This window comes from Aquarana catesbeiana, linkage group LG03, assembly GCF_042186555.1.
Source record: "Aquarana catesbeiana isolate 2022-GZ linkage group LG03, ASM4218655v1, whole genome shotgun sequence".
In the NCBI taxonomy this organism is placed as follows: domain Eukaryota; kingdom Metazoa; phylum Chordata; class Amphibia; order Anura; family Ranidae; genus Aquarana; species Aquarana catesbeiana.
In genome coordinates, this window is record NC_133326.1 from 679256347 (window position 1) to 679281715 (window position 25369).

The 25369-nt window shown below is 41.3% G+C and overlaps 1 protein-coding gene across 1 annotated transcript in view; it reads right to left on the bottom strand.

Annotated features, from left to right (window-relative positions):
* Nucleotides 1-11373: 11373 nt before the first annotated feature.
* LOC141133515 (uncharacterized) overlaps nt 11374-25369 on the bottom strand; it is a 32091-nt gene continuing 18095 nt past the window's right edge. Inside the window, exons 4-5 of the mRNA XM_073622941.1 lie at nt 19446-19811; nt 11374-14686 (exon numbers count right to left, since the gene is read on the bottom strand). Of these exons, the coding sequence (XP_073479042.1) occupies nt 14547-14686; nt 19446-19811 (506 nt within the window). The 3' untranslated portion in view covers nt 11374-14546. The remainder of the gene's footprint in view (nt 14687-19445; nt 19812-25369) is intronic.

Here is a 25369-nt window from a genome sequence, read left to right on the forward strand (position 1 = left end):
GAACCATTGGCATGGTTATATCTTATTAGTCCTCTCCATAAAATGATCAGAAATTTGTGCTTAAAGTAGAACTATAGGCAACACTTTTTTTTTAATTTTTGATAGAGTAAGGGAGGGTTATAGCCCCTTTCAGTTTATTTTTTACCATCCCTGCCCCATTGCAGAGATTTCCCTTCACTTCCTGCCCCATAGCCAAACAGGAAGTGAGAGGAAATCTATGCAAATTAAGGGAATCCGTTGCTCCTCCCCCAGGCCCTGAGAACTAGTGTCCCCACTCGAAAATTTCAGGGCGGGTCTTAAACAGCAAGGGGTGTGGCCTTGACAGGAAGGGGTGGGTCATATTTAAATTAGGTTGTGCACAAGTTTAGTCAGGCCTAGGGCAGCACAAAACCTAAATACACTATTGGTGTGTGGCATACACATTCCAATCACACCACAATCAGATAGTGCCAAAATAGAAAAAGTCTGTCAAACAAATCTGAAAAATTCAGGGTGTGCAAAAATGCAATAACAAAAAAACCAAAAACATAAAAGTCTAGTGGAAATATTTCTTTGAGCGAATAAACATTCCAATGTGCAAATAGCGAAGTGGAATGCTTGAGAAAAGAAAGTGTGTCTCCTCTTTGTGCACAGATCACACACTAGTAAGCAATGGCCCCTTACCTTGCGGTAATGGGGTAACCGCAAAAGAGTAAATGCTGATAACAAGTGCCTCTCCTTGGGATTCCTGGACCAGAGTGGGTACTTTCTGTGTCTTGGTCCCTCAATAGATGCGGAAGAGGTAATGCAAAAACAAAGGAGTACCGGATAGTGTACAGTAGTATTTCAAACAGAAGTGGATTTTATTAAAGCGATTAAGATGTACTCACATAATGCAGCAAAACACAACATTTATCTCCTACGAGCGGCGAGCTCGTTAGCCTCAGTCAGTGTAGAGTGCGTATCCTGTCCCTACGCGTGACGTCACCAATCACGTGACTTCATCCTGAAGTCACGTGATTGGTGACGTCACGCGTAGGGACGGGATAGGCATTTTACACTGACTGAGGCTAACGAGCTCGCCGCTGACCATGTCCCAACACTGCATGGTAGAAAATCAGCTTCTAACTTTAGCTTGTTCAATAAGCTTTTACAATAAAACTTGGAAGCTGGTTTCTATGCAGAGCTTTACCAAATTTTGCACCATAGTAAATAAACACCTATATAGTGTAGAAACAATACTGTGTAGTTTAGATTTTTTTATTGAGTATTTTAATTATAATCCTTTTTTTATCACACTATGAAATGACAACTCCTTTATGTGAAGTAAAATTGCATTGGAGTTGATTTCTTTATTTCTTCTTTATTTCCTAATTTCTTGTTACTAAATCCACAGCAGTAAAATCAGTCTGTATATACAGAACAGCATGCTTGTAATACTCACAATCGAACCTAAGGGGTTCACCCTCTGCACTGTGTAAAAAGGCTGTTTGATCCTTTATGCACAGATCCTTCTCTTCTTCCACTGACTCCAAAACATGTCTGAATAAGACAGAGCCTTTGGGGTCAGGCTGCACATGCTCAGTTTGGTGTGTATTGCTACAGTTTTTTTTTCTTGAGAGAGTGCATGTGATCAGCACAGGGCCAATCAGAACTGTCCAGACAGAGGGTCAGGGGTCCTGCATTCTGATAGGACAGCTAGTGCAGTATGAAAACTCCTCCTACAAGCTTTAACAAGGCATTGATAGAAGTCACATGACTGTTATATACTGCTAATGAGAAAAGGTATTTAGCAGTTTATATTTACTAAAATAATTGCATTTCAATGTTCTGTGTACTGTGGGAGACCAGATGTAGTAATTGCAGGATCCTTGGTTTAGTAACACTTTAAGCTGCCTGTGTGTAGGCAGGTGCCTAGAAGGGGAGTATTAGTTTGCATTTCTAAAGGAATATTTCACTTTTATTGTTTCACTTTAAGCATTATTAAAATCACTGCTCCCGAAAAAACGTCCGTTTTTATCAATGAACTTTTATGTGTATTGTCGGACCGGCAATTCATTAATAGCCGCAAGTAATTTTAAATGACTTTTTTCCTTTGAAATATCATTTTGCTGTCAGACTGTTCTAAACACGGGAAACATGGGCCCCTTTACAGGCATACTATAGACACCCCACCAGGTACGAAATTTAAAGGAATATTACACTTTTATTGTTTCACGCATTATTAAAATTACTGCTCCCGAAAAAACGGTAATTTTTAAAACTTTTTTTTGCATTGATCCATGTCCCCTGGGGCAGGACCCAGGTCCCCAAACACTTTTTATGACAATAACTTGCATATTAACCTACAAAAGGGAGTATTAGTTTGCATTTCTGGGCTGCCCAGGTGGGTAAGGGGTTAATGCAGGTTTGGTGTTTTCCAGGGTTTTTTGCTCTGGGTCCCTCCACCCTGTGGTACACATAACAGGGAGAAGGCTGGGCTCAGTGGGGGTCTGGGGAACGCAGGAGAAAGGAGTGAAATTCCACCAGAAAAGATGTGAGATGCAATAACCTACAAGATGCCTGCGCAGGAACCTAACTCTTAAGGACTTTTTATCAGTTAATGACTAACACCTGGAAATTTAATTTTAAATTTTAGTTTTAATTGGCTTTTGGAGACCGCCTGGTTTAAACTGCTTTTAATGAGGTAAGCAGAGTGGTTCAATGATGACAGTCTAGGTACAAGGCAGGCAAGGTTCAGAAAAGTCAGGGTCAAAGTTTAAAAGCGGGCAGAGTTCAGAGAGCAGTCGATATCCAATTCAAAGTTGTCAATGAAGGAATCCAAACAACAGAGTAGGACAGACAAACAGAGATCTTGGAGCAAGTGTTACCCTGTTTTCCCGAATATAAGACCTAGCGTGATTGTCAGTGATGGCTGCAATATAAGCCCTACCCCCCAAATAAGCCCTAGTTAAAGTCCTTGTAGGTCTTATTTTCAGGGTAGGGCTTATTTTCGGGGAAACAGGGTAGGGCTTATTTGGGGGGTAGGGCTTATATTGCAGCCATCACCGACAATCACGCTAGGTCTTATTTTCGGGGAAACGGTACAAACGCAATATCAGGAACCAGAAAAGTTGGCTGCATCTGCAGCTTGTGAGCTTTCAGTTTTCCATTTAAACTATTCACAAATGCTGAAAGTCATTCTTGATGGTCAGCGAATTGGACTTACACTGCAGTGAATTGGAGTTTGCCAGAACCAAAGATCAAGTGAACCTAGTTAGGTACTTTTCACTTGTAATCCTGTTTATTTTACTGATATAATTGTATTTCTTATGTTATTTATATTTCCTGAAATTTACAGCGCCCAGCTGCTTCATTTTGTTTGTAAACAACAAACATCTATACAAGACCCTTATCCTAAATGATGGGGGGCTCCAAAGAATAATGAGGTCCCCACACAAAAAAATATGGTGTTAGGTTTCCCCTAAGATTACATTCAAGGCCCTTATCCTTGATGGGGGTCTGGTATGAATTTTAAGGGGAAACCCATGCAGAAAAAAAAAGCATTGGGTCCCTCCACAATCTATCCCAGTCCCTTATCTAAACATGTAGCCTGGCAGGCCAGGAAAGGAGGAGGATGAGCATGTAACCCTCCCCCTCCTGACCATACCAAGCCAAATGCCCTCAACATTGGGAGGGTACCTTACCATTGGCGGCACCCTGGCAAAACACTTTGTCCCCATGCTGATGAAGACAAAAGCCTTGATGGCTGTGAGAGTCTACAGGTGGGAGACTTTTCAGAATCTGAAAGCCCCATTTAAAAAAAATTGGGCCCCCAAAATATCACCCCTACATGAATGAGTACGAGGTAAGGGGTTCTGCACATAACCATAACATTCCTTGTTTATTTTTTTTGAAAAATAAAGGTAAAAAAGGGAAAAAATTACTGCAGGTCAGCATGATAATTTTGTTGAGGAACGTAGTATGGACATGCCAGCCAAAATGTTGTTGCAGGGCTCACGTGTCACAAGCAAAGAACAAGAAAATTATGCAAGTGAATATTCTTAATTCTGTATGGTCATCCCGGCTTGACCTCGTTTTGCATTTCGGATATTACATTTGTTCAAAGGCCCAGATGGAGATGTCACATTCGTTGAAAAGGGCAAGACTTGTGGTACTTTTGCAAGAAATGCCCTGCTAATTCTCGTCTTTGCGTCAGTAAATTTTTGGAAGAGTACCATGCTGTCTGTGGTTTTTTTTTTGTCATTGCTGTAAAAAAAACCTCACATCTTGCCCATAAAACATACATTAAAATATAGCTCTATTAACCCCCAAAATAAATAAAATTAAATCATAAATTCATAAATATCCATCAATAAATATCCACATTAAAGATCCAACTCATACGCATTCAATACTAAAAATCAACTGTTCCAATAAAAAATAATAAGTGATAAATAAGTATACTGTATGCATAAAAAGTCCAAGGAAAATTCATCCAAAGTGAATTAAAGCGCTTTTAGTGACATTCAAATATATATAAAGTGCATCCAGTGTTCAGGTGCTACTTCCACATACACAGCTTCTTACCAGAAATTCAGATCTCAACATAAAGAGTTCAATTTATGCTTCTGTATAACAGTGAGGGTCCAGGCAGCTAGCTCCAAGTCAATATCACCAATGAGTGTCGCCCAAGGGCACTTTATCTCAATCCTTAACCATTACAACGCTCCACAGACAGTATACAGCAGCTGAAACAAACAAACGTTTTCAGTGTATACAACGCCGCTGCATGGCGTGCGTGATGACGTCACAGAACAGGCGTCTTCAGGAAACGCCTGTTTGGAACAGTTGATTTTTAGTATTGTATGCACATGACTTTGATCTTTAATGTGGATATTTATTGAAACACTTCTTGATGAATTTACTATTTTATTTTATTTATTTTTGGGGTTTATAGAGATATTCACACTTATTATTTTGTTTTAGTTTGTTTTAGATTTAAATGAGTGCTGTGTCTTTTTTTAAAAATCAACAAAAATGAGTTTTTTCATTTTTTTTAACCTTTTATTCTCACATTTATAAACAAGAAAGAAAATACAAATCTATTTTTCTACCTCCATTAATTTCAATTTCAAGATTGCCAAAAAATAATAAAAGCAACAAAAAATTGTTAGAAATTCTTTCACAAGTTCAAACGCTGAAAAAAAAAACTTACGAGTGTTTACATAGTTTAAATGCAGATTTATACTGTAACTGGACAACATTTTGTTTGCTAAAACACTGGTTATCATAAACTTTTTTTAAATTGTTTCCACTTTTTTATCCTTTGTTGCATTTCAGTGCAGCTTATCTCCTCCAGCCACTATCAGAGTCTGAAAAGATTGATAGCACACTTGAATCCAAAAGATGCTGTAGAAATTTCTTTATTGTCATGAACCAGACAAAATTGCAAAGACGATCAGTTGACGCATTTCACACGAAAAGAACTGTGCTTGTTCGCTGTGAACAAGCATGGTTCTTTTCGTGTGAAATGCGTCAACTGATCATCATTACAATTTTGTCTGGCTCATGACAATAAAGAAATTTCTACAGCATCTTTTGGATTCAAGTGTGCGATCAATCTTTTCTTCTCTTCTTGATATTGCCTACGGTGATGAGCCGGGATTAGCACCTTGAACTGGATGTGTCCATTTTTTGCCTGAAGTGGTGTATGCACCCTTGTTCTGTTTCACTATCAGAGTCTTCTTGTCTAAATGAACTCGCTCCATCATTGATGGCACATTTTTGCTCCAGATTGGCATCCTGTGGACCCTGGACAAGGCTATTGACAACAGTGGACAATGTCTGTGCAATAAGTGCCAGCATGGGTGCTTTTAGTCTCATTTTAGGTGCAAGTGATAGGTTGACAAGTCAGGAACAAGAGTGTGAGTTACAGGCTTTTTATGTTTATTAAAATTCAGCAGCTACAAAAAGTGTAGTTGCTGACTTTTAATAAACAAACACTTACCTGTTCCACGGTCCAGTGATGCGGCCGAACGGAGCATCGCTCCTCTCCCCCTCCTCTCCGCCGGTGCCTCCATTGCCACTCTGGGCACCCAGCCGTGACAGCTTTCGGCTTCACGGCCGGGCACCCACACCGCATGCGCGAGTCGCGCTGTTCTCCCTGAGTGGAAAGGCGATCTCCTGGGACCTGTCACGTGTCCCAGGAGATCGCCTAGAGGGAGGGGCCGCCTAAGGCGAAAGGAGGAGTCGCCTTGGTGGTCCCTGGGTGGAAGGAGGAAGTGGGACAGGAAGTCCCCCTCCTAACAAAGCCCCCACTCCCCCCCAAAAAAAATCGCATGCCAAATGTGGCATGTAAGGGGGCGAGGAGTGCTTAAAGTGGAAGTTCCATTTTTGGGTGGAACTCCACTTTAAGGCTGGGAACCGGTACTCTAGCTAAGGTGTCTCCACATTCCAACAGAATCAAGCCAGCTACTCAGTATTATCCATGAAATAAAAATGATTTTTGGCCCCATATAAAAATGCAACTGTAGCAAACTAACGCATTTCAGCTTTAACAACTTTACTGTATGCTAAGAGGAAGGCTGTTACAGACAAAATGCATTAACCTATTACAGATGTATTTTTATATGTAACCAATAAATACATTTATTTTATGGATGATACCGAATGGCCATCTTGATTCCACTACAGGAGCACAATTGGGAGATGGTTGTCAACCCATCTGCGAGTTCATCCTTTCTCTTCTAGAATTCATTCTAGGACATAATGTCTTTACCTTCCACGGTTCCCACTACCTCCAGATACCGGGATTGGCAATGAGGACCTCCTGTACCCCATCCTATGCCAACCTGTATCTGGAGGAGTGGGAAAAAAATTTCTTTACGGACGAGTCACTGTCAATGTACACGGACCATATGCTCACATGGTGCTGGTACATCGACGATGTCTTTGTTATCTGGGATGGACCTATTGACACACTCCAGCAATGTTTGATTAGAATGAACAAAAATGAATTCAATTTAAATTTCACTATGGCTTATGATAGTGAGTGTATAGCTTTTTTGGATGTAGAAGTTTACAGAGACAATAAGGGCACCCTTGGTAGTAATCTTTATAGGAAACCTACAGCAGGAAACACCATCCTGCACGCATCCAGCTTCCATCTCCAAATATTGGTAAATTCCATACTATACAGCCAGTACTTGTGGACAAGGCAAAATTGCTGACGATGTAAGCTTCAAAGTCAAGGCCCAAAAACTTCACGATAGACTCTTACTGAGAAGCTACTCGCATTCCTTCCTTAAAAGAGCATACCAACGAGCATCATTACAAAACAGGAAAAAAATTATATACACACAAAAACCTAAAAACAATACTAATCCTCTACATATCATTACGAGATTTACAAACCAACAAGCCAAAATTAACAATATCGTCAACAAGTATTGGCATATGTTGTCCCTTGATTCCACGAGGGCGATATCGACAAGCTTATTGCCAGTGAATATAAAGGGGAAACTCAAACTCATGCAAATATAAAGGCACATACATTGCAATTATTGCAAATATGTGCATACTCAAAGAAATCCTACTATCCCCAATGGTCAAATATTCCTTTCTAGACACTTTGCTTTTTATATTGGAAAGACCAAACTCGATTTCTGGAGATAAGTATGCAAACCAGTAATCCTGATCTGCCCTTGAGTCAACATGCCAAAGTATTACATGGAGGTGGATTCCCAAAAATGTAATTTCTTATATTGGATAGCGTCCACCCCAGCTCCAGAGGAGGAGACTAGAACAAAGTTCTCCTCCAAATGGAACTGCGCTGGATACACAATCTTAGGGCCACATCACCACTAGGACTTAATGAGGCTATTTGTTTTAAGCCCTTCTTAGAGGGATTTTCCTCAGGTGGAATGGAGAAATAAAATACAACATTATATCCATCCACAAACTATTATTCCCTGCCCTTCTATGTGCTTCTCCGTATAGGTACAATGGAGGTAAATTTCTACATATGTTTATTTTTTTACGAATATCCAGTGCGGTGAACTCGGTCTCCATGGAAATATCAGAGAATACTTCTGTGCATGCAGCCTTCCTCTCTTCCTTTTTCATCTAGTTACCTATCATCTTTGGGAAATAATACAATATTAAGCCTCATTTATAGTTATGACACTTACCCTGTTATGTGCTTAGGTGACCACAATTTATGTATATACATTGTCCTGTGAATATATGGGTAATGCTGGCTAGCTGTTTCCTGTGTTCTCCCCATTTTCCTGCAATTTAGAATTACTAATATATGTTTCCCTTACTGACCACTAGAAGGATATGGCATCTGTTACACAGACAATAAAGAAATTTCTACAGCACGCGGCTTAGTAAGCCAGTATGGACGCGCTCTCAGTCTCCCCCTCCCTCTCAGGCTAAGATGAAATCATTCAGCGATGCCTGAGATTGGAGGGTGAGGAGTATTTCAGGCACCCTTGGAGCCATGGCTGACATCTACCTTAGAGTTTTGGATGCCAGGACGTGTCTCCATGCGGCTGCTATTTTCCACCAGGTATGAATCAAAGAATATTTCTTTTTGACTAAATGCACAGATTAACCATTATCCTCATGCTTCCTTATGGCTTGGACTGGCTAGAGTGCAATTGTAATTGCACACACCTACAAGCCTATAGACTACTTTGCTGATGATTTATGCATTATTGATCTGCATATGATGAGAATGACATTGTTGGTCTCACCGTTGTATATGATAACCTCACAATAAGTTGAAGAAAGGGGCCACTGGCCAGTTATTTATTTATTTTATTTCAGGTACTTATATAGCGTTATCAGTATATGCAGCGCTTTACATATACATTGTACATTCACATCAGTCCCTACCCTCAAGGAGCTTACAATCTAAGGTCCCTAACTCACATTCATACATACTAGAGACAATTTAGACAGGATCCAACTAACCTACCAGCATATCTTTGGAGTGTGGGAGGAAACCCACACAGGCACAGGGAGAACATGCAAACTCCAGGCAGGTAGTGTCGTGGTTGGGATTTGAACCAGCAACCCTTTTTACTGCTAGGCGAGAGTGCTATCCACTGCACCACTGTGTCACCCTTTGCACCACTGTGCCGCCCTTAGTTATATGCCTATATATATATATACAGTATCTCACATAAGTGAGTACACCCCTCACATTTTTGTAAATATATACTTTTCATGTGACAACACCAAAAAAATGACACTTTGCTACAATGTAAAGTAGTGAGTGTACAGCTTGTATAACAGTGTAAATTTGCTGTCCCCTCAAAATAACTCAACACACAGCCATTATTGTCTAAACCGCTGGAAACAAAAGTGAGTACACCCCTACGTGAAAATGTCCAAATTGGGCCCAATTAACCATTTTCCCTCCCCGGTGTCATGTGACTCGTTAGTGTTACAAGATCTCAGGTGTGAATGGGGAGCAGGTGTGTTAAATTTGGTGTTATCGCTCTCACTCTCTCTGGTCACTGGAAGTTCAACATGGCACCTCATGGCAAAGAACTCTCTGAGGATCTGAAAAAAAAGAATTGTTGCTCTACATAAAGATGGCCTAGGCTATAAGAAGATTGCCAAGATCCTGAAACTGAGCTGCAGCAGGGTGGCCAAGACCATACAGCGGTTTAACAGGACAGGTTCCCCTCAGAACAGGCCTCGCCATGGTCAACCAAAGAAGTTGAGTGCACGTGTTCAGCGTCATTTCCAGAGGTTGTCTTTGGGAAATAGACGTATGAGTGCTGCCAGTATTGCTGCAGAGGTTGAAGGGGTGGGGGGTCAGCCTGTCAGTGCTCAGACCATACGCCACACATTGCATCAAATTGGTCTGCATGGCTGTCATCCCAGAAGGAAGCCTATTCCAAAGATGATGCAGAAGAAAGCCTGCAAACAGTTTGTTGAAGAGAAGCAGACTAAGGACATGGATTACTGGAACCATGTCCTGTGGTCTGATGAGACCAAGATAAACTTATTTGGTTCAGATGGTGTCAAGCGTGTGTGGCGGCAACCAGGTGAGGAGTACAAAGACAAGTGTGTCTTGCCTACAGTCAAGCATGATGGTGGGAGTGTCATGGTCTGGGGCTGCATGAGAGCAGCCGGCACTGGGGAGCTACAGTTCAATGAGGGAACCATAAATGCCAACATGTACTGTGACATACTGAAGCAGATCATGATCCCCTCCCTTCAGAGACTGGGCTGCAGGGCAGTATTCCAACATGATAACGACCCCAAACACACCCCCATGACGACCACTGCCTTGCTAAAGAAGCTGAGGGTAAAGATGATGGACTGGCCAAGCATGTCTCCAGACCTAAACCCTATTAAGCATCTGTGGGGTATCCTCAAATGGAAGGTGGAGGAGCGCAAGGTCTCTAACATCCACCAGTTCCATGATGTCGTCATGGAGGAGTAGAAGAGGACTCCAGTGGCAACCTGTGAAGTTCTCAATGCCTGTAGTGCTGGAAAATAATGGTGGCCACACAAAATATTGACAATTTGTGCCCAATTTGGACATTTTCACTTAGGGGTGTACTCACTTTTGTTGCCAACGGTTTAGACAATAATGGCTGTGTGTCGAGTTATTTTGAGGGGAGAGCAAATTTACACTGTTATACAAGCTGTACACTCACTACTTTACATTGTAACAAAGTGTCATTTCTTCAGTGTTGTCACATGAAAAGGTATAATAAAATATTTACAAAAATGTGAGGGGTGTACTCACTTTTGTGAGATACTGTATTTTTAGAATTGCATGCACAGATTGACTCATGAGTGCATGTAGCTAATTTATCACATATATCTTTTACAAAACATATATCAAGTTCATTTATTTATAGGATTCATTTATGTTTTTGTATTTTGCAACATGAGCTTAATTTAAACCGTTGTACATGATCCTAAAGAAAGTAAAGAAAGATAAAGAACTTGATTAAAATTAGATATCTCAATATATTAATATGCATACTCACATAACTGTCATCATAAATAGTGGCATAACATAATCAACAAAATGATCATTATAACACACTAAAACAGCGCTAGTGTTGAGCTAAACGGATAATGTGGCCAACTTCACATGCAAAAAAAAAGTCCTTAAAGAGAGAAGAGCAGTAAGCAAAATGGTTCAGAAAGTGTTCATAGGTGATCAGAGTACAAAAGTTCAGCGTGCACCTTCCACCGATCCTTCCACTTCCACCCTGTGAGAACACACTCCCCTCAGGGGGTTAAACTCACCAAAAGCCTAATACATATAAGCATCCAAGAAAGGAGAAATCCAAGCCACCAGCCACTGTCAGCAACTCTCCGGAGGAATCCAAGATGGTCAAGGCTCATAAATCACCAGACAACAAAAGAAAAGCGTACATAGCGTAATCCTGTTTATTAGATAAAAGCCCTTCACATCACACAAAGACCCCCCTTCAAACATTATACGTACATTGTAAATGCAATCAAAAGAGCACATCAGAGGAAGCATTTAGACACAGCACTTCACCATAGTCAGCTCCAGCCGGTTCCGCTTTCCAAGCAGCAATCACTAACTTCCTGGTTGCAGCACAGGCTGTGGTGGAGCGCAAACGTCACTTCCGGCGTCGTGTAGGTCACGCCCTGACGCGTTTCGTCATATCCTGACTTCAACAGAGGGCGTGCCTACACGACTGACGGACAAGACTATATTGTCCCGCCCCAGCCACCCTGGCCAATCAGACGGTCGTTCGACGTGACGACAGGTGCAAGTCGTCCGCCGGGAAACATACTGACGGCTTCTCCACAGGGGAGGGGGAAGACATCTAGCCGCTCTGCACATCAGCTCGCATAAGCGAGTAAACACACTCACAGGCTAAACAGTGCGAGCCAGTGAATGCATAACATGTAAAATATGACATTACACATTATGATTTTCTTAAAAAAAGAGGGGATAAACAATATATCATCATATGCAATCAGCCAATAAATTGAATCTATCAACTTTAACCCGCCTACATGCATAAACGTGCAGCAACAGTCACTTAAATAAACGCTGCACGTTACCGCAGCATATCAGGCGGTCAATGTAGAGTGCTCACTGCATGTCACCTCAGCACAATAAAAATAGAACATTCCGCAAATATAAAACATATGCTTAATAAAATCCAATGAATCATTAAATGTAAATGGTGAATAAGCAATCAAAAACATATGATAATAAAAACATTCACATTATATTTTTCCAACTACAGTAGGTTAAAAGAGACCAATGCTGGGCAGCTAATTTATAAAAACGAGACCCCTTCAGGTCAAATAAAACCAAAAAAACGCCTAAAACGACATACATCAGTAAAAATACTAGAGAAAGAATAAGATATATATGATAAAGAGTAGGACTATAAACCTAAACTATATATGATACACAGCAGGACTATAAGCCTGAACTGTGCGCTATCATCAACTGTATATATCATAGGGTATAACAGTAAACTCAGCATTCCTCAGGCATTATACACTGTGCGCAAGTGACAACTGTATATAGCACAGGATATAAAGGTAGATAAGGCTTTACAAAACACCTAACCATCTCTACACCATAATAGACAATTAGGAATATACCTTACATATTCATATATGTTTTATATATTTATTTATTACTGCTTTTGAGCTGCTAGGGTCCCTGGCGCTGAGTGGTGTGTTTTTGGGCCTGTAAATACACCTTTTCATACTCACATAACTGATTTAATGTTATGCATCTATCACTTTACAGCATATACCATCTCTATATTTTCAAATCATCCTTGCATCAGTAGCCTGTCTTTAAACGGTAAAGGTAATGTAATATATACTATTTATTTAATACGTGTATATATAAGCATAATCCTAATTTAATTTAGTCTAAACCATATGTATCTCTTGTTATACATTTTAACCACTCTTACCTACAGGGAGACGCCCCCCCCCCCCCCCCCCCTTTTAGGCTTCAGTGTCTCTAGCTGTACAATGCCCTTTTTCCTTACTTTCTTAATTAAAGTATTGATATGAATCTTCACCTCGGTAGGACAATACACTGTGCCTAAGGAATGCCTATTAAGAACCGTTTAGTACACTATTTTTGTTTCTAAGGATACTTTACTTTAAAAACTCTCTGGTGATATTGCCACTGAAATAGGGAGGGTGACATCAGACTGCCCTACCCTGAACACAGATTTCTCCCATTTGGGGTGTCAGGGTGGGATGGCCAACTCCCTTACCATAGAATAGTGTATAAGACAGGAGGCTTATCATTGTATCCGAATGAGCAATTATTTGTTGAATGTTTAATGTATAGAAATAACTATCGATACTTTAACACTCTTGTATACTTTCGTACTTTTATCTGAAAATTTAATAAAAACTTATTGAAATAAATTCCATCTCCCTGTGCAAGATCAGTGCACGTTGACCAGATCAGCCATATTAAAGTGGAGTTCCACCCACTTTTACAACTCTTCAGCATCCCTCACTAAACTGTGCACTGTAAACAAATTGGATATTTTTTAATTTTTTTTTTCTCAGCACCTACTGTATATCTGCTGTATTCATAGTTCACTTCCTCCTCCCTGGCCGCGGCCCATCGCATCATTTCCTGTTTGCAATGCCTTCTGGGAAGGGGCGGCAACTTCCTCTGAAACTGCTGTTGCTATGGAAACCTGACCTGAAACCTATTACACTGCTTGTGCTGCACTGAGCATGTGCGAGATCTGCAAGGATGAGATCCAGGAAGAAATACAGTTTGGCTTCAGATGCCCACACTTAAGATGGCCACGGCCTGCTGTAAGTTTTTAAAATAACAAACTACTGCTATAAACTAACAAAACAGACCTTAGCTTACAGACTAACTTTACTAGAATACATTAAGCTATTAAGCTTGTGTATTATAGGGGTATTTTTATTTAAAAAGTATAATTTCGGCCGGAACACCACTTTAAGCAGGACATTTTGGAGACACAGTCCTTTCTATGTTCTATGTTTTTAATAGTTCTATGAAATGTTTCATTTGTGACACCACTGCAATATCGGGAGTCTGTTTCAATACATCTAATTAAGATATATGTACTACATTGTTGATTGTTAGACATTTATCTTGACTCTCTGTAACCACTATATTTTAGATATATGATTGACCTCTTCATAACACCCCTGAAGAAACAGACATTAATACTCTGAAACGCGTCAGTTAAACCAAGAGAATCTCATAAGTGTTACCAATGTGGTGATTTTGTACACAGTAATTGTAATCATTCCAGTGTATTTTGTTTTTACCCTGTCTATTATGTTTACTAAATTATTCTTTTTCTAGTAATTTACCATGTTAATGCCTTAAAAGTCCTCCTAGGGGTTATTTTCCTGTGTATGGTTGTCAACCCATGACAGGTGGTTCCTGAACAAAGGCCTTCATGATAGGATTTTGAAATTACATTAGCATGTTAAAAATTATATGGGATTTTAGTGCTTGGATATGGATACGCTTTACAGGGCAGAGTAGAAGCAGTATGCTGTGGTTGTATAAATGCTGTTTATCCTCTTCAGTCTGATCTCTTGGTGTTTTTATCTCTTCCATATATGTAGCTTAGGGCCACTAGGATGACAGCTATGACAAATTTTACAGCAACATACGCTGGTAGTACGAAAAATTCTGTATTCATGTAGAGCATCCAAGGTGGTTCTGTAAAATATGAAACAATTGGGATGTATGAAAATATTTTTAAACCAAGTACAATATTTTCAGGTCATATTAAAACTTGAATGTTATTTAAAAAAGAATGTACAAAAGTAAAATAATGTCACACATAGGTGTCTACTTATAAAACATGAGTTAGATGAATGTCACAAGCATTTGTCCAGGCTGCATAAATGTTCCCCATATTTTCGATAATGCTATGGCTTCCTTTAATCATCAGCTCCCTCCAGTGGCCAAAATGCAGTATATTTTTCTAAAATACCTCAATCATAATTGCTTTTTGCCCACTAGATGGAGCTGACAATGATAGAAAGTCATTATTAGAAAATGCTGGAAAAATGTGTGCAGCCTGGGTAAATGCTTGTGACATTCATTCAAAACATTTTTTTTATAAATAGCCTCCATAGAGTATAACTGCAACACAAAATATTGTAATCAAATCAGTTTGGCTCTTGCGTGTGTACAGTATACCCCGTATGAACCAAATATTACACTTCTGGACATCATCATCGCGTAGGTGAGGATTGCCAAAGAGGCAGCCGGTGCTGTATTTACCTCCTCTTCCCATTTAAAACTGGAACTTAAGTTATTTCCCAGTTAAACCCAATCTGATAAATGTGTAAATCTTGGGTGAAAGTTCTGTGAATATTGCATAGAAGCATTTATAAAAAAAAGCCACTCTGTTCATTTAGTTTTTTTTGTGATTTATTTGGCTATCAATAGGGTCCGTTGCTCCGGTCGTCTTTTTGGGGATAGCTATTTATTTGTACACCGGAGCACTCTGAACCTTAGTAAAGGTTTATTTTGTAAGTGAAACATTTAGTATTTGATGCATGTCTGGTATTGATGAGCATGTATGCAGTTATAGATTGACTGCACTTGCTCTGTATATATATATATTTTTTATACATAGTAATATATATATTATTCATTTTGTATGGTTTTAGTAGGTGTTGGAACTTGCTAATAATTAAATAGTACTTTCCCCTCACTTCTGCAAAGCCTTAGTAGGCTGATATGTCACAGCGAGTTTGTTTCCCGTTGTTACTGAATGGGGATAGGCGGTGTCTTTAATTGCCAGAAGCTTTTGCAGTGTAAGGTTGGCATCTCTTGTTTTCATGGCACCAATCATCTTTATAGGATTCGGGTGACCCACTGGCTGCACCCCGCTGATAATGTCCTGTTGGACGTAACGCGTACGGGAGGTGAAGGCTTGCATGTGATGTCACCCGGTGCTATACTGAGCCCACATGAGAGTGGATTATTTGTATCACTACAGGCTATGTTTCAAATTGACTAAATGTGAGACTTTTGCTTGGTTTTATCACAATAAAGAGGTTGATTGCCACAGATAGCACTATTAGTTTGCTTTATTTTGTGTGTATCATCGGGGGACTTGCCTACATTGGAAGCATTGGAGCTGGATGTCTCTGGTGGTTTTACTCTTGTTGGGCAAAGCGCATTTGACCATCCTGTTCAATCAGGGGTCAACACCCTGAGGCGAGCAGCTTGTGTTACTATCAGTGGTGGAAGTTGTCACCTGAGGTGGTTGATGTTTCACACTACCTATTGAGGTTTTTCTACATTTTATGGACTTTGAATTTGGGAGTTTTTCTTTCTTTCTTGGACTTTACAATATTCATATTTGGTTGCGCTGCACCTTTTGATTGTCTATTAGTTTTTCAGGCCTTGAGTAAGCAGGCCCCTAGCGGTGATCAAATGTGAGCCTGTGCACTTAAAATGTTTGCTTGTGAGTATGCCTATTTGTTTAAGTAAACGCTGGATTTTAGCAATATAACACTTTATATGCCACTTTGTTTTTTTCTCTTATGATTCAAATGCCATAGAGAAAGAGTAGGATTTGTACACTCTGCCTTGATTACTGCAGCTAAAAGCTTTGTCAGCCAATCTTTGCAAAAAGAGAGGCAATTGAAGTTGGCGAGTGTCTGTCTAATAGAGTGGTAAACGGATTTTGAGATTTACACAAAGATATTCAGGTGTTGCATGAAGTAACACATTAGATATTAGTTGTCTGTTCGTTTTACATGGATTGGATTTTTTTTTCAATGGTTAGTTCATTTATGACGGAGCAACTCTCTTTTTTTTTGCTATATACAGTATATATTTCTGTGTTATTTGAGTTTATGTGTAATTATTGTAGGATTTATCACAACAGAGCTGTATTTAAGAGTGATCTCACTTGCACTGATTTAAAGGATAAGTTCACCTTTAAAAAAGTTAATAAATGCCCATTTTTTTTTTTTGCCGGTAAAAAAATGGGCATTTATTATTTTTTTCTAAGGAGCCTGCAGACCATTGAACCCATTATCAGCAGATCGCAGGGGCAGTGTCAGGCTCCTGCAGGTACTCAGGATAGCTGTCTGCCCATACCTCCGATATGAAGAGGCAGTTACTTTAGAGCAGAAAAATCAATGAACTACAAGAGTGCACACCAGCATCCTTGTGGTTCATTGAGTACATGCCTTCACATGAAAGTGTGAATGAATGGCAAGGCTGTGTGGGCACTGGGCAGAGTCCCACACAGCCACACTGTATTCAAACATCACAGTGGATGAGGGGAGAAGATCCTCCGCTCACTGTCACAGGAAGGGGGGGATACTGAACATGTTTTGATTGAGTTTGCACAGCATGTGCTGGAGCTTCTGGCTTGCCATGCAGCCAGTGTGCTGTCTGAGAGGGCCTTTAGTGCTATAGAAGATTTTGTTATGAATTTGTCTGTCACCTGACATCATGGATCAGCTCACTTTCATCAAAATGAACCAGTCTTGGATTAATTATGGCTACAAAAACTCTGCTACCATTTGCTGCAGAGGAAATCCTACATTGTGCCTTGTGGCCTATTCTTTCTAAGATAATACACTCTAATATTTACTGCAAGACAGTGGTTGCTGGTGGAAATTTTTTTGGGGGGGCAGCAAACAGTGCACCCACAGCCACTCCCTCCAGTCCGGTCGGATCGGTCAGGTCTGGAGCACGTACCCTATCTATGACGGGCAGTGCTTCACCCGGGCAACAGGCGGCATGTATCACGAATGGCTTCCCGTTCCCCTGCTCTCCTCCACGGGCATCACAGTGGCACAGGCATACGTCTCCTCCTCCCTCCCCCTCAGCGGCCAATCGGAATGGTTCTCCTTTCGGCCAATCGGGAAACGGGTCTCAGACCCGCTTCCTGATTGGCCGGGAGGAGAATTAGTGTGAAAATAGCGAATATACATTCACTATTGTCACACAACTGAGTGGGCTCGGTTCACAGTGCTCCAAGCTCACCCTTTTTTGAAGCCTATTAGAGCCTCTGGCTTTAGTCACGTGCTTCAAAAAAAACATCCCCCATTGGAATTCATGCATCCGGCGTCCTGTATGGGGGACGCATGGATGGGGGGGGGGCGGTGCCTGTGCACCCTTAATAAACGGGCTGCCCCTGCTGCAAGATAAAACCTACCTTGTCTCTCCCTCTTCTATTGTGGCATAATTATGCTGCTTAAATATTGTCCATATAAATGTAAAAGGTAAAATTGAATCACACATTCAAAATATGTAATGCCACAATACAGTGTTGTTGATGCTGTTTTTGAAAATTGTACTGTTGTGTAATACTACAGACAGCTTAAGGGCATCTCCCAAGCATGTAATGTAAAGGATCTGTGTTTTTGCATGTCGCCTTCAAAGTGTCAGAGAAATAATCAACCCGGCCTTATTGGCCGAATGGGTTTCCGGAATGAACGCATGTGCAGTAGAACGATGCGGCGCTCGCGCGTTCGTGGCCCAATGGCATGACGCACACGCATTTGTATTAGCACGCACTCAACGTGATGATCTGGATGCTTATTTAGAGAAACTCAGGTGCTCAGACAGGTTGCTGGTTTGTCTTCAGCTTCCTGTCTGAGTTGTTTCCTGTTTCCTGCCTACTGAATCACTGCTTGACCCGGATCGTCCCTGACTACTCTGCTCTTCTCCTGGACCCGACCAACGGCTTGTTTATATGGATTCTGCCTTGTCTTCAGTGTTTTGACCCCCTTGCTAGTGACCCGGATTTGCCTACTATCTCCTGTGCCTGAACTTCTGCTTGTGACCTGGACTTACCTGCTTTCTCCTGTGCTTGACCCTCTGCCTGTGTCCCGGATCTGCCTGCTAACCTTGTGTTTTATCCTCAGCCTGTTTCACACATTCTGAATTGCTAATCTCTGCACATCTACCAGGAGCCTTCAAGGAGTATTACGCAAGTCCCATCCAACCTGCTGGTAGCCTGTGCCTCTTCGTGCCATCCGCTCCCTGTTCCACCTCCAGGGGGTGGACTGCGCTTAGTCGCAAGGGCGATTCGCTCTCGGCATCTCGGCCTCGGTAAGTACTTACCTGACACAAAGTCACATTAAAAGTACTCTGTGCCCATTGTGTAATATTATCACTTTTTTTTTCTTTGTTAAATATCTCCATTGGTAAAGCTCAGGTTCACATTGCTTTTTTGACAATGGCTTGCCTATTAGCTTTTTAAATGGCCACAATTTAATATAATAATGTTATATAATTATACTATAATTTAAAAAAATAAGACTTGTCCCTTCCCCAGAATGTCTTCAGTGGGGTTTACGACTAAGTAAAATTTTTGTGGACTTCATACTGGATTTGATAAATCCCAGGGAATCAAATTTGAACAGATTCAACCTAATTATTAGATCCAGATGTACATTGAAATGAAAATATGGTGTTAAATCCTCCTTAACTTTACCTTTGAAGATTAGTTTAGTTCCTCCTCCATACTGAATGTTATCTTCATATTGGTTGTCATCTGCACACAATTTGATCACCACAAAGCAGTGAAATAAAGTATTGTCTGCCTTAGTCACATTCTCTATCATTAGATTGGTCATCCCTGTTATGGATGTCCGATTTATATATGTATAATGAACCATATCTTGGTAGGGGTGGTAGGCATATGGTCCAGTTACAGTCCCCACTCTCCAGTATACATTGACCTGCATAACCTCTCTCTCTGTATACCGACTGCTTAAGGTGTAGGAGCAGGTAAGGTTCACTGAATGTCCTTCTTGTACTCTGATCTCATCAGTTGGCTGATCCCAGGATGACTGGTAATCTAGAAGAAAAGAGGGTTGCAACAATTTGTTTTATAAAATGGAAGAGATAAACCAATCCACATATAGGTGCATCTGATAAAATTAGAATATCATCAAAAAGTTAATTTATTTGAGTCATTCAATTCAAAAAGTGAAACTCATATTTTATAAAGATTCATTACACACAGAGTGATACATTTCAAGAATGTCTTTCTTTTAATTTTGATGATTTTGTCTAACAGCTAGTGAAAACCCAATATTTAGTATCTCAGAAAATTAGAATATTGTGAAAAAGTTCAATATCGAAGACTCATGGTGTCACACTCTAATCAGCTAATTAACTCAAAACACCTGTAAAGGTTTCCTGAGCCTTTAAATGATCTCTCAGTCTGGTTCAGTAGGTTACATAATCATGGGGAAGACTGCTGTCCAGAAGACAGTTATTGACACCCTCCACAAGGAAGGTAAGTCACAAAAGGTCATTGCTAAAGAAGCTGGCTGTTTACAGAGTGCTGTATCCAAGCATATTAATGGAAGGTTGAGTGGAAGGAAAAAGTGTGTTAGAAAAAGGTGTACAAGCAGGGATAACTGCAGCCTTGAGAAGATTGTGAAGCAAAGGTCATTCAAGAATTTGGGGGAGATTCACAAGGAGTGGGCTATGGCTGGTGTCCGTGCTTCAAAAGCCATGGCACACAAACATATCCAGGACATGGGCTACAACTGTCATATTCCTGGTGTCAAGCCACTCCTGAACCAGAGATAACATCAGAAGTGTCTTACCTGGGCTAAGAAGAACAGTGACTGGACTGTTGCTCAGTGACCTGTCATGTACCTGGGTGTCTTCAAACCGGGATGTTCCTGGTTCCACAGCTGCAGTCTTACCTGTTGTGCCAAAGAGGGGCTCTGGAGTTATTGCAATGTTCTCCCAGCTTGATGCATTGCCTTGGACTCACTAGCCCCACCTGCTGCCAGCTGCATACAATGTACTACCAAGCAGCCCATAAATAGCAGCACTTCCTGTTACTCAGTGTCCATTCGTTTGGACTTGCTCCCTGGGTGTATTGATAGCTCTGTGATTTTGACTACCGTGTATTGAACCTCTGCCTGAATTCTTGACCATTCTCCAATCTGCTGATTTGGTACTTCACCACAAGCTCATGTGTGACCTCTGCCTGCCTGACCATTCTTTGAATTTCGATTTTGTACTGCTTTTCCTGATCTGTTGCCAACTTGACCTGCCTGACTACGTTTTTGTCTGAATCCTCAGCATACAAGCTCCACTTCGGACACCACCTACTACAGGTATCTTACATTACAAATGGACCACAATGGCAGAGGACCCTGCTGAGATTGTTAAGGCAATTTTGTGTCAGGGACAATTGATTGGAGCTCATGAACAGCATCTTTCTTCTCTGGACGCCAAGTTAGATGAACTTTGTGCTATGCTTAAATCTTGGTTGCCTGGTCCCTCTGCACCGGTCATGACTCCAGCTCCTACTCCTGCTCCAATCCAACCCACCTCTTCTGTGCCACCCAAACTTCCCTTGCCTGAAAAGTTTGGTGGTTATACTGAGGACTGCAGAGGTTTTTTAAATATGTGTCATTTGTATTTCTGCAACAACCATTGCACTTTTAGCACTTTGTCTGCCAAAGTGACTTTTGTAATATCCTTGTTAAAGGGGAAGGCCCTGGCCTGGATCTCTCCTTACCTGGAGCACAGTGATCCTGTGCTGCAAGCCGCTGACAAATTTATGGCTTCTCTCCAGACTGTATTTGGCAAGCCAGATAGAACTTCTGCAGCTGAGTACTCACTTTTGGACATACAGCAAGTTACCAGGTCTGTGGCAGAGTATGCTATTGAGTTCCGTACCCTGGCTGCTGAGACTAATTGGGACTCAATGGCATTACGTGCAGCCTTTGGAAAAGGTCTAACAGATCGCATTAAGGACGAATTAGTCTATAAGGGTTCACCAGAAGACCTTGAAAAATTCATAGAGCTGTGTGTTCGTCTGGATGTCCGGTATCATGAAAGGTGCTAAGAGAGACTTAGAACCTGCAAGCTTCCTAGACCAGTTTACCATTTGGCCCCTGACTTCCAAGCAACACCTCAGCCAGAACCTGAAATTTCAGTTGAATCCCAGGCACCTGTAGAACCCATGGAAGTCAACCGTCTCCACCTAACGGAGAAACAAGGAGGCGTGCATTGGGCCTATGCTTGTACTGTGGACTTAAAGGACATTTGTTATCTGTCTGCCCTTCCAGTCCAGTAAAAGGCAGGGTCTAACCAGTGCTGGAGGAGCTGGGTTAGACCTTTACAGGTATATCCTCCAAAACCAAGATTACTGTTCCCACAATTTTCCAATTAGCCTCTAAACGTCTCCTGTAAGGCTTTTGTGGTTTCTGGAGCCCCTGGCATATTCCTGGACTACACTTTTGCTAAGGTAAATAACATCCCATTTGTTCCTAAATCTAGACCCCTGAGCATCACCACCCTGAATAAACAACCGTTGGGAGATGGCCTTGTAAAGTATGAGACTACGACAATCACCCTTTAGGTAGGCACACTCCATAAAGAGGAAATCATCCTGTCTCTTATTGATTCTCCACTTCTGCCTGTTATCCTTGGTTACCCATGGATACACAAAAACACAACCCTTCTTTTGATTGGGAAAATGGAGAACTAGCCTCTTGGGGGCCATCCTGCTTCTTTTGATTGGGAAAATGGAGAACTAGCCTCTTAGGGGCCATTATTTAAATTGTTTGTCTCAACCCAAAAAAGACTTTCTTGTTGTCTGTTGGCTTCCATGGCCATCCTACCTACCTTGCGTCGCAAATACCATGGGTTTGCAGATGTATTTTGCAAGCAAAAGGCAGAGGTTTTACCTCCACATAATTCTTTTGACTGTGTGATCAATTTGATTCCTGGAGCACCTCTTACCAAAGGAAGGACCTATCCCCTGTTATTGCCTGAACAAAAATCTATGGAGGAATACGTAAAAGACAACTTGGAAAGAGGTTTTATCCGACCCTCTTCTTCTCCAGTAGGTGTAGGTTTTTTTTTTTGAACCATGCATAGACTATCGAGGGTTAAATCAAATCACCGTAAAAGACTCCTACCCTTTGCCTCTCATTCTAGAACTGTTTGACGTGCTTAAGGGAGCCGTTATCATCTCTAAATTGGACATCCGAGGAGATTATAATCTGATTTGAATTAGAGAGGGAGAGGAGTGGAAGACAGCATTCAACACCCGCAATGGACATATTGAGTATCTGGTTATGCCATTTGCACTTTGCAATGCCCCTGCTGTCTTCCAACGTTTCACGAATGCCATTTTTCACGATTTCAGCAACAGTTTTGTGATCATCTACTTGGACGACATTTTAATCTTTTCCAAGACTCATCTAGAGCACATCTCACAGGTATTACAACAACTGAGAGAAAACCACCTTTACAGGAAGATTGAGAAATGCAGTTTTCATCAAAGCCATATACCTTTCCTTGCATACATCTCAAGTGCTGTCGGTTTCCAAATGGACCCTCAAAAATGTTGGAATCCATCCAGTGGCGTTTTTCTCTAGAAAGTTTTCTCCAGTGGAGATGAATTATGATGTTGGGAATCGAGAACTACTGGCCATCAAATTGGCATTGTCTGAATGGCAACATCTTCTGGAAGGTGCTCCCAAGCCTTTTTCTATCCTGACTGACCATAAAAACTTGCTGTATCTGCAGACTGCTAAACGTTTGAATGCACGTCAAGTTCGATGGGCTTTGTTTTTCTCCCGTTTTAATTTTGTTCTTTCTTATGTCCCTGGGCATACGAATAAGAAAGCTGATGCTCTTTCCAGACAGTTAACTACTTCTGAAGAAGATAAATCTTCCGAGCAGTATATAATCACACCTCGCAAAATTGTCGCACAGATCTCTACAGCTCTTTCCCAACAGCTACAAGAAACCCAGAATCGTGTTCCTCAAAGCTTGAAGATACCACCAGGTCGCCTGTTCGTAGGCCCTAGCCTCAGAAAACCAGTACTCCTCTGGGCACATGATGGTGTGTTATCTGGTCATCCTGGTGTCACCATCACTCTTAAGACCTTGCAACGTCATGTCTGGTGGCCTCATATTAAAAAAGATGTTACTGACTATGTGGCTGCCTGTCCAACTTGTGCTTCTAATAAAATACCCTGTACATTGCCTACTAGACTGTTACAACCACTTCCTGCACCTCGCCAGGCTTGGACCCATTTGACTATGGACTTCATTACAGTGATCCACAAGTCCGAGGGCATGACTGCTATATGGGTCATAGTGGATCGCTTTTTCAAAATGTCCCATTTTGTACCGCTCCCTGGATTACCTACAGCGGAAGCACTGTCTACCCTTTTCCTTTCCCATATTGTGAAATATCATGGCAATCCTACCAATTGTCACGGTTCCTATCGTGCCATTCAAACGGCCAGATGTGGTTACCCCTCAGGTGGCATTGAACCCACGACATTCGGTGTACTGCTCCTGCTGTATTGCCTCTGAGCCACACCTCAGCTCATTATTCAGCCTGGTTTACAGCTATACCTTGTCTTGCATGCAGCACTGAGGGCTATACTCTGGATCTTGCTTTGCAATTAGCACCTGTCACACCTGAAGCAGTTTATGTAATCAGCTGGGTATAAAACACTGCCTCACTCTGAGGGCTTGTTCAGTTCATTGTCTCTTGTATTGCCAAAGGTTCCTTATTATTTTCAAGTTCCAGTGTTCCAAGACTGACCCCAACTTCTGACCCTGGCTCTGTTCATCGTTAACTCTGACTTCTGGAATCCCTGACTACGGCTTCACCTCGACAATCCTTTGGTAAATTCCCTGTCAAGCCCCCGTGCACAGATTCACAGCCCAGGTAGCCTTTTACTTTGTTACCGTGGGCTGTGTGTATTTGCAAGGGTGAGCATACATCTCCTTAATATGGACTCCAACCAAGGTAAGCCCTTACGCCAATGTCCTTTCAGACCGCGGATCCCAGTTTGTTTCCCATTTCTGGAGAGCGTTCTGTAAGAAACTGGGAGTAACGCTCTCACTCTCTACCTTACATCACTCTCAAACAGATGGTCAAACCGAATGCATGAACTAGACCCTGGAAACCTATCTTCCACATTATGTCAATACGTTACACTCCAATTGGTCTGAGTATTTGCCTTTGGCTGAATTCGCCATGAACTCCCGTTGACACAGTGCTCTTCATACCACACTATTCTACGCAGCCCTAGGCTATCACCCTCAGACTTTTCCCCTACTTCAACCTTCTTCTGGTGTACCAGCAGCAGATCAGCTGGTGAAAAATTCTGCTACACTGGAAAAAGATTTGCTTATTACTACGTAAGTCAGCAGGCAAGTATGCGCTTTTCTCCAACAAAATAAGACGCCATATAACTCCATATGTGGTGGGTAGGGATGAGCCGAACACCCTCCTGTTCGGTTCGCAGCAGAACATGCGAACAGGCAAAAAATTTGGCAGAACACACGAACACCGTGAAAGTCTATGGGACACGAACATGAAAAATCAAGTGCTAATTTTAAAGGCTTATATGC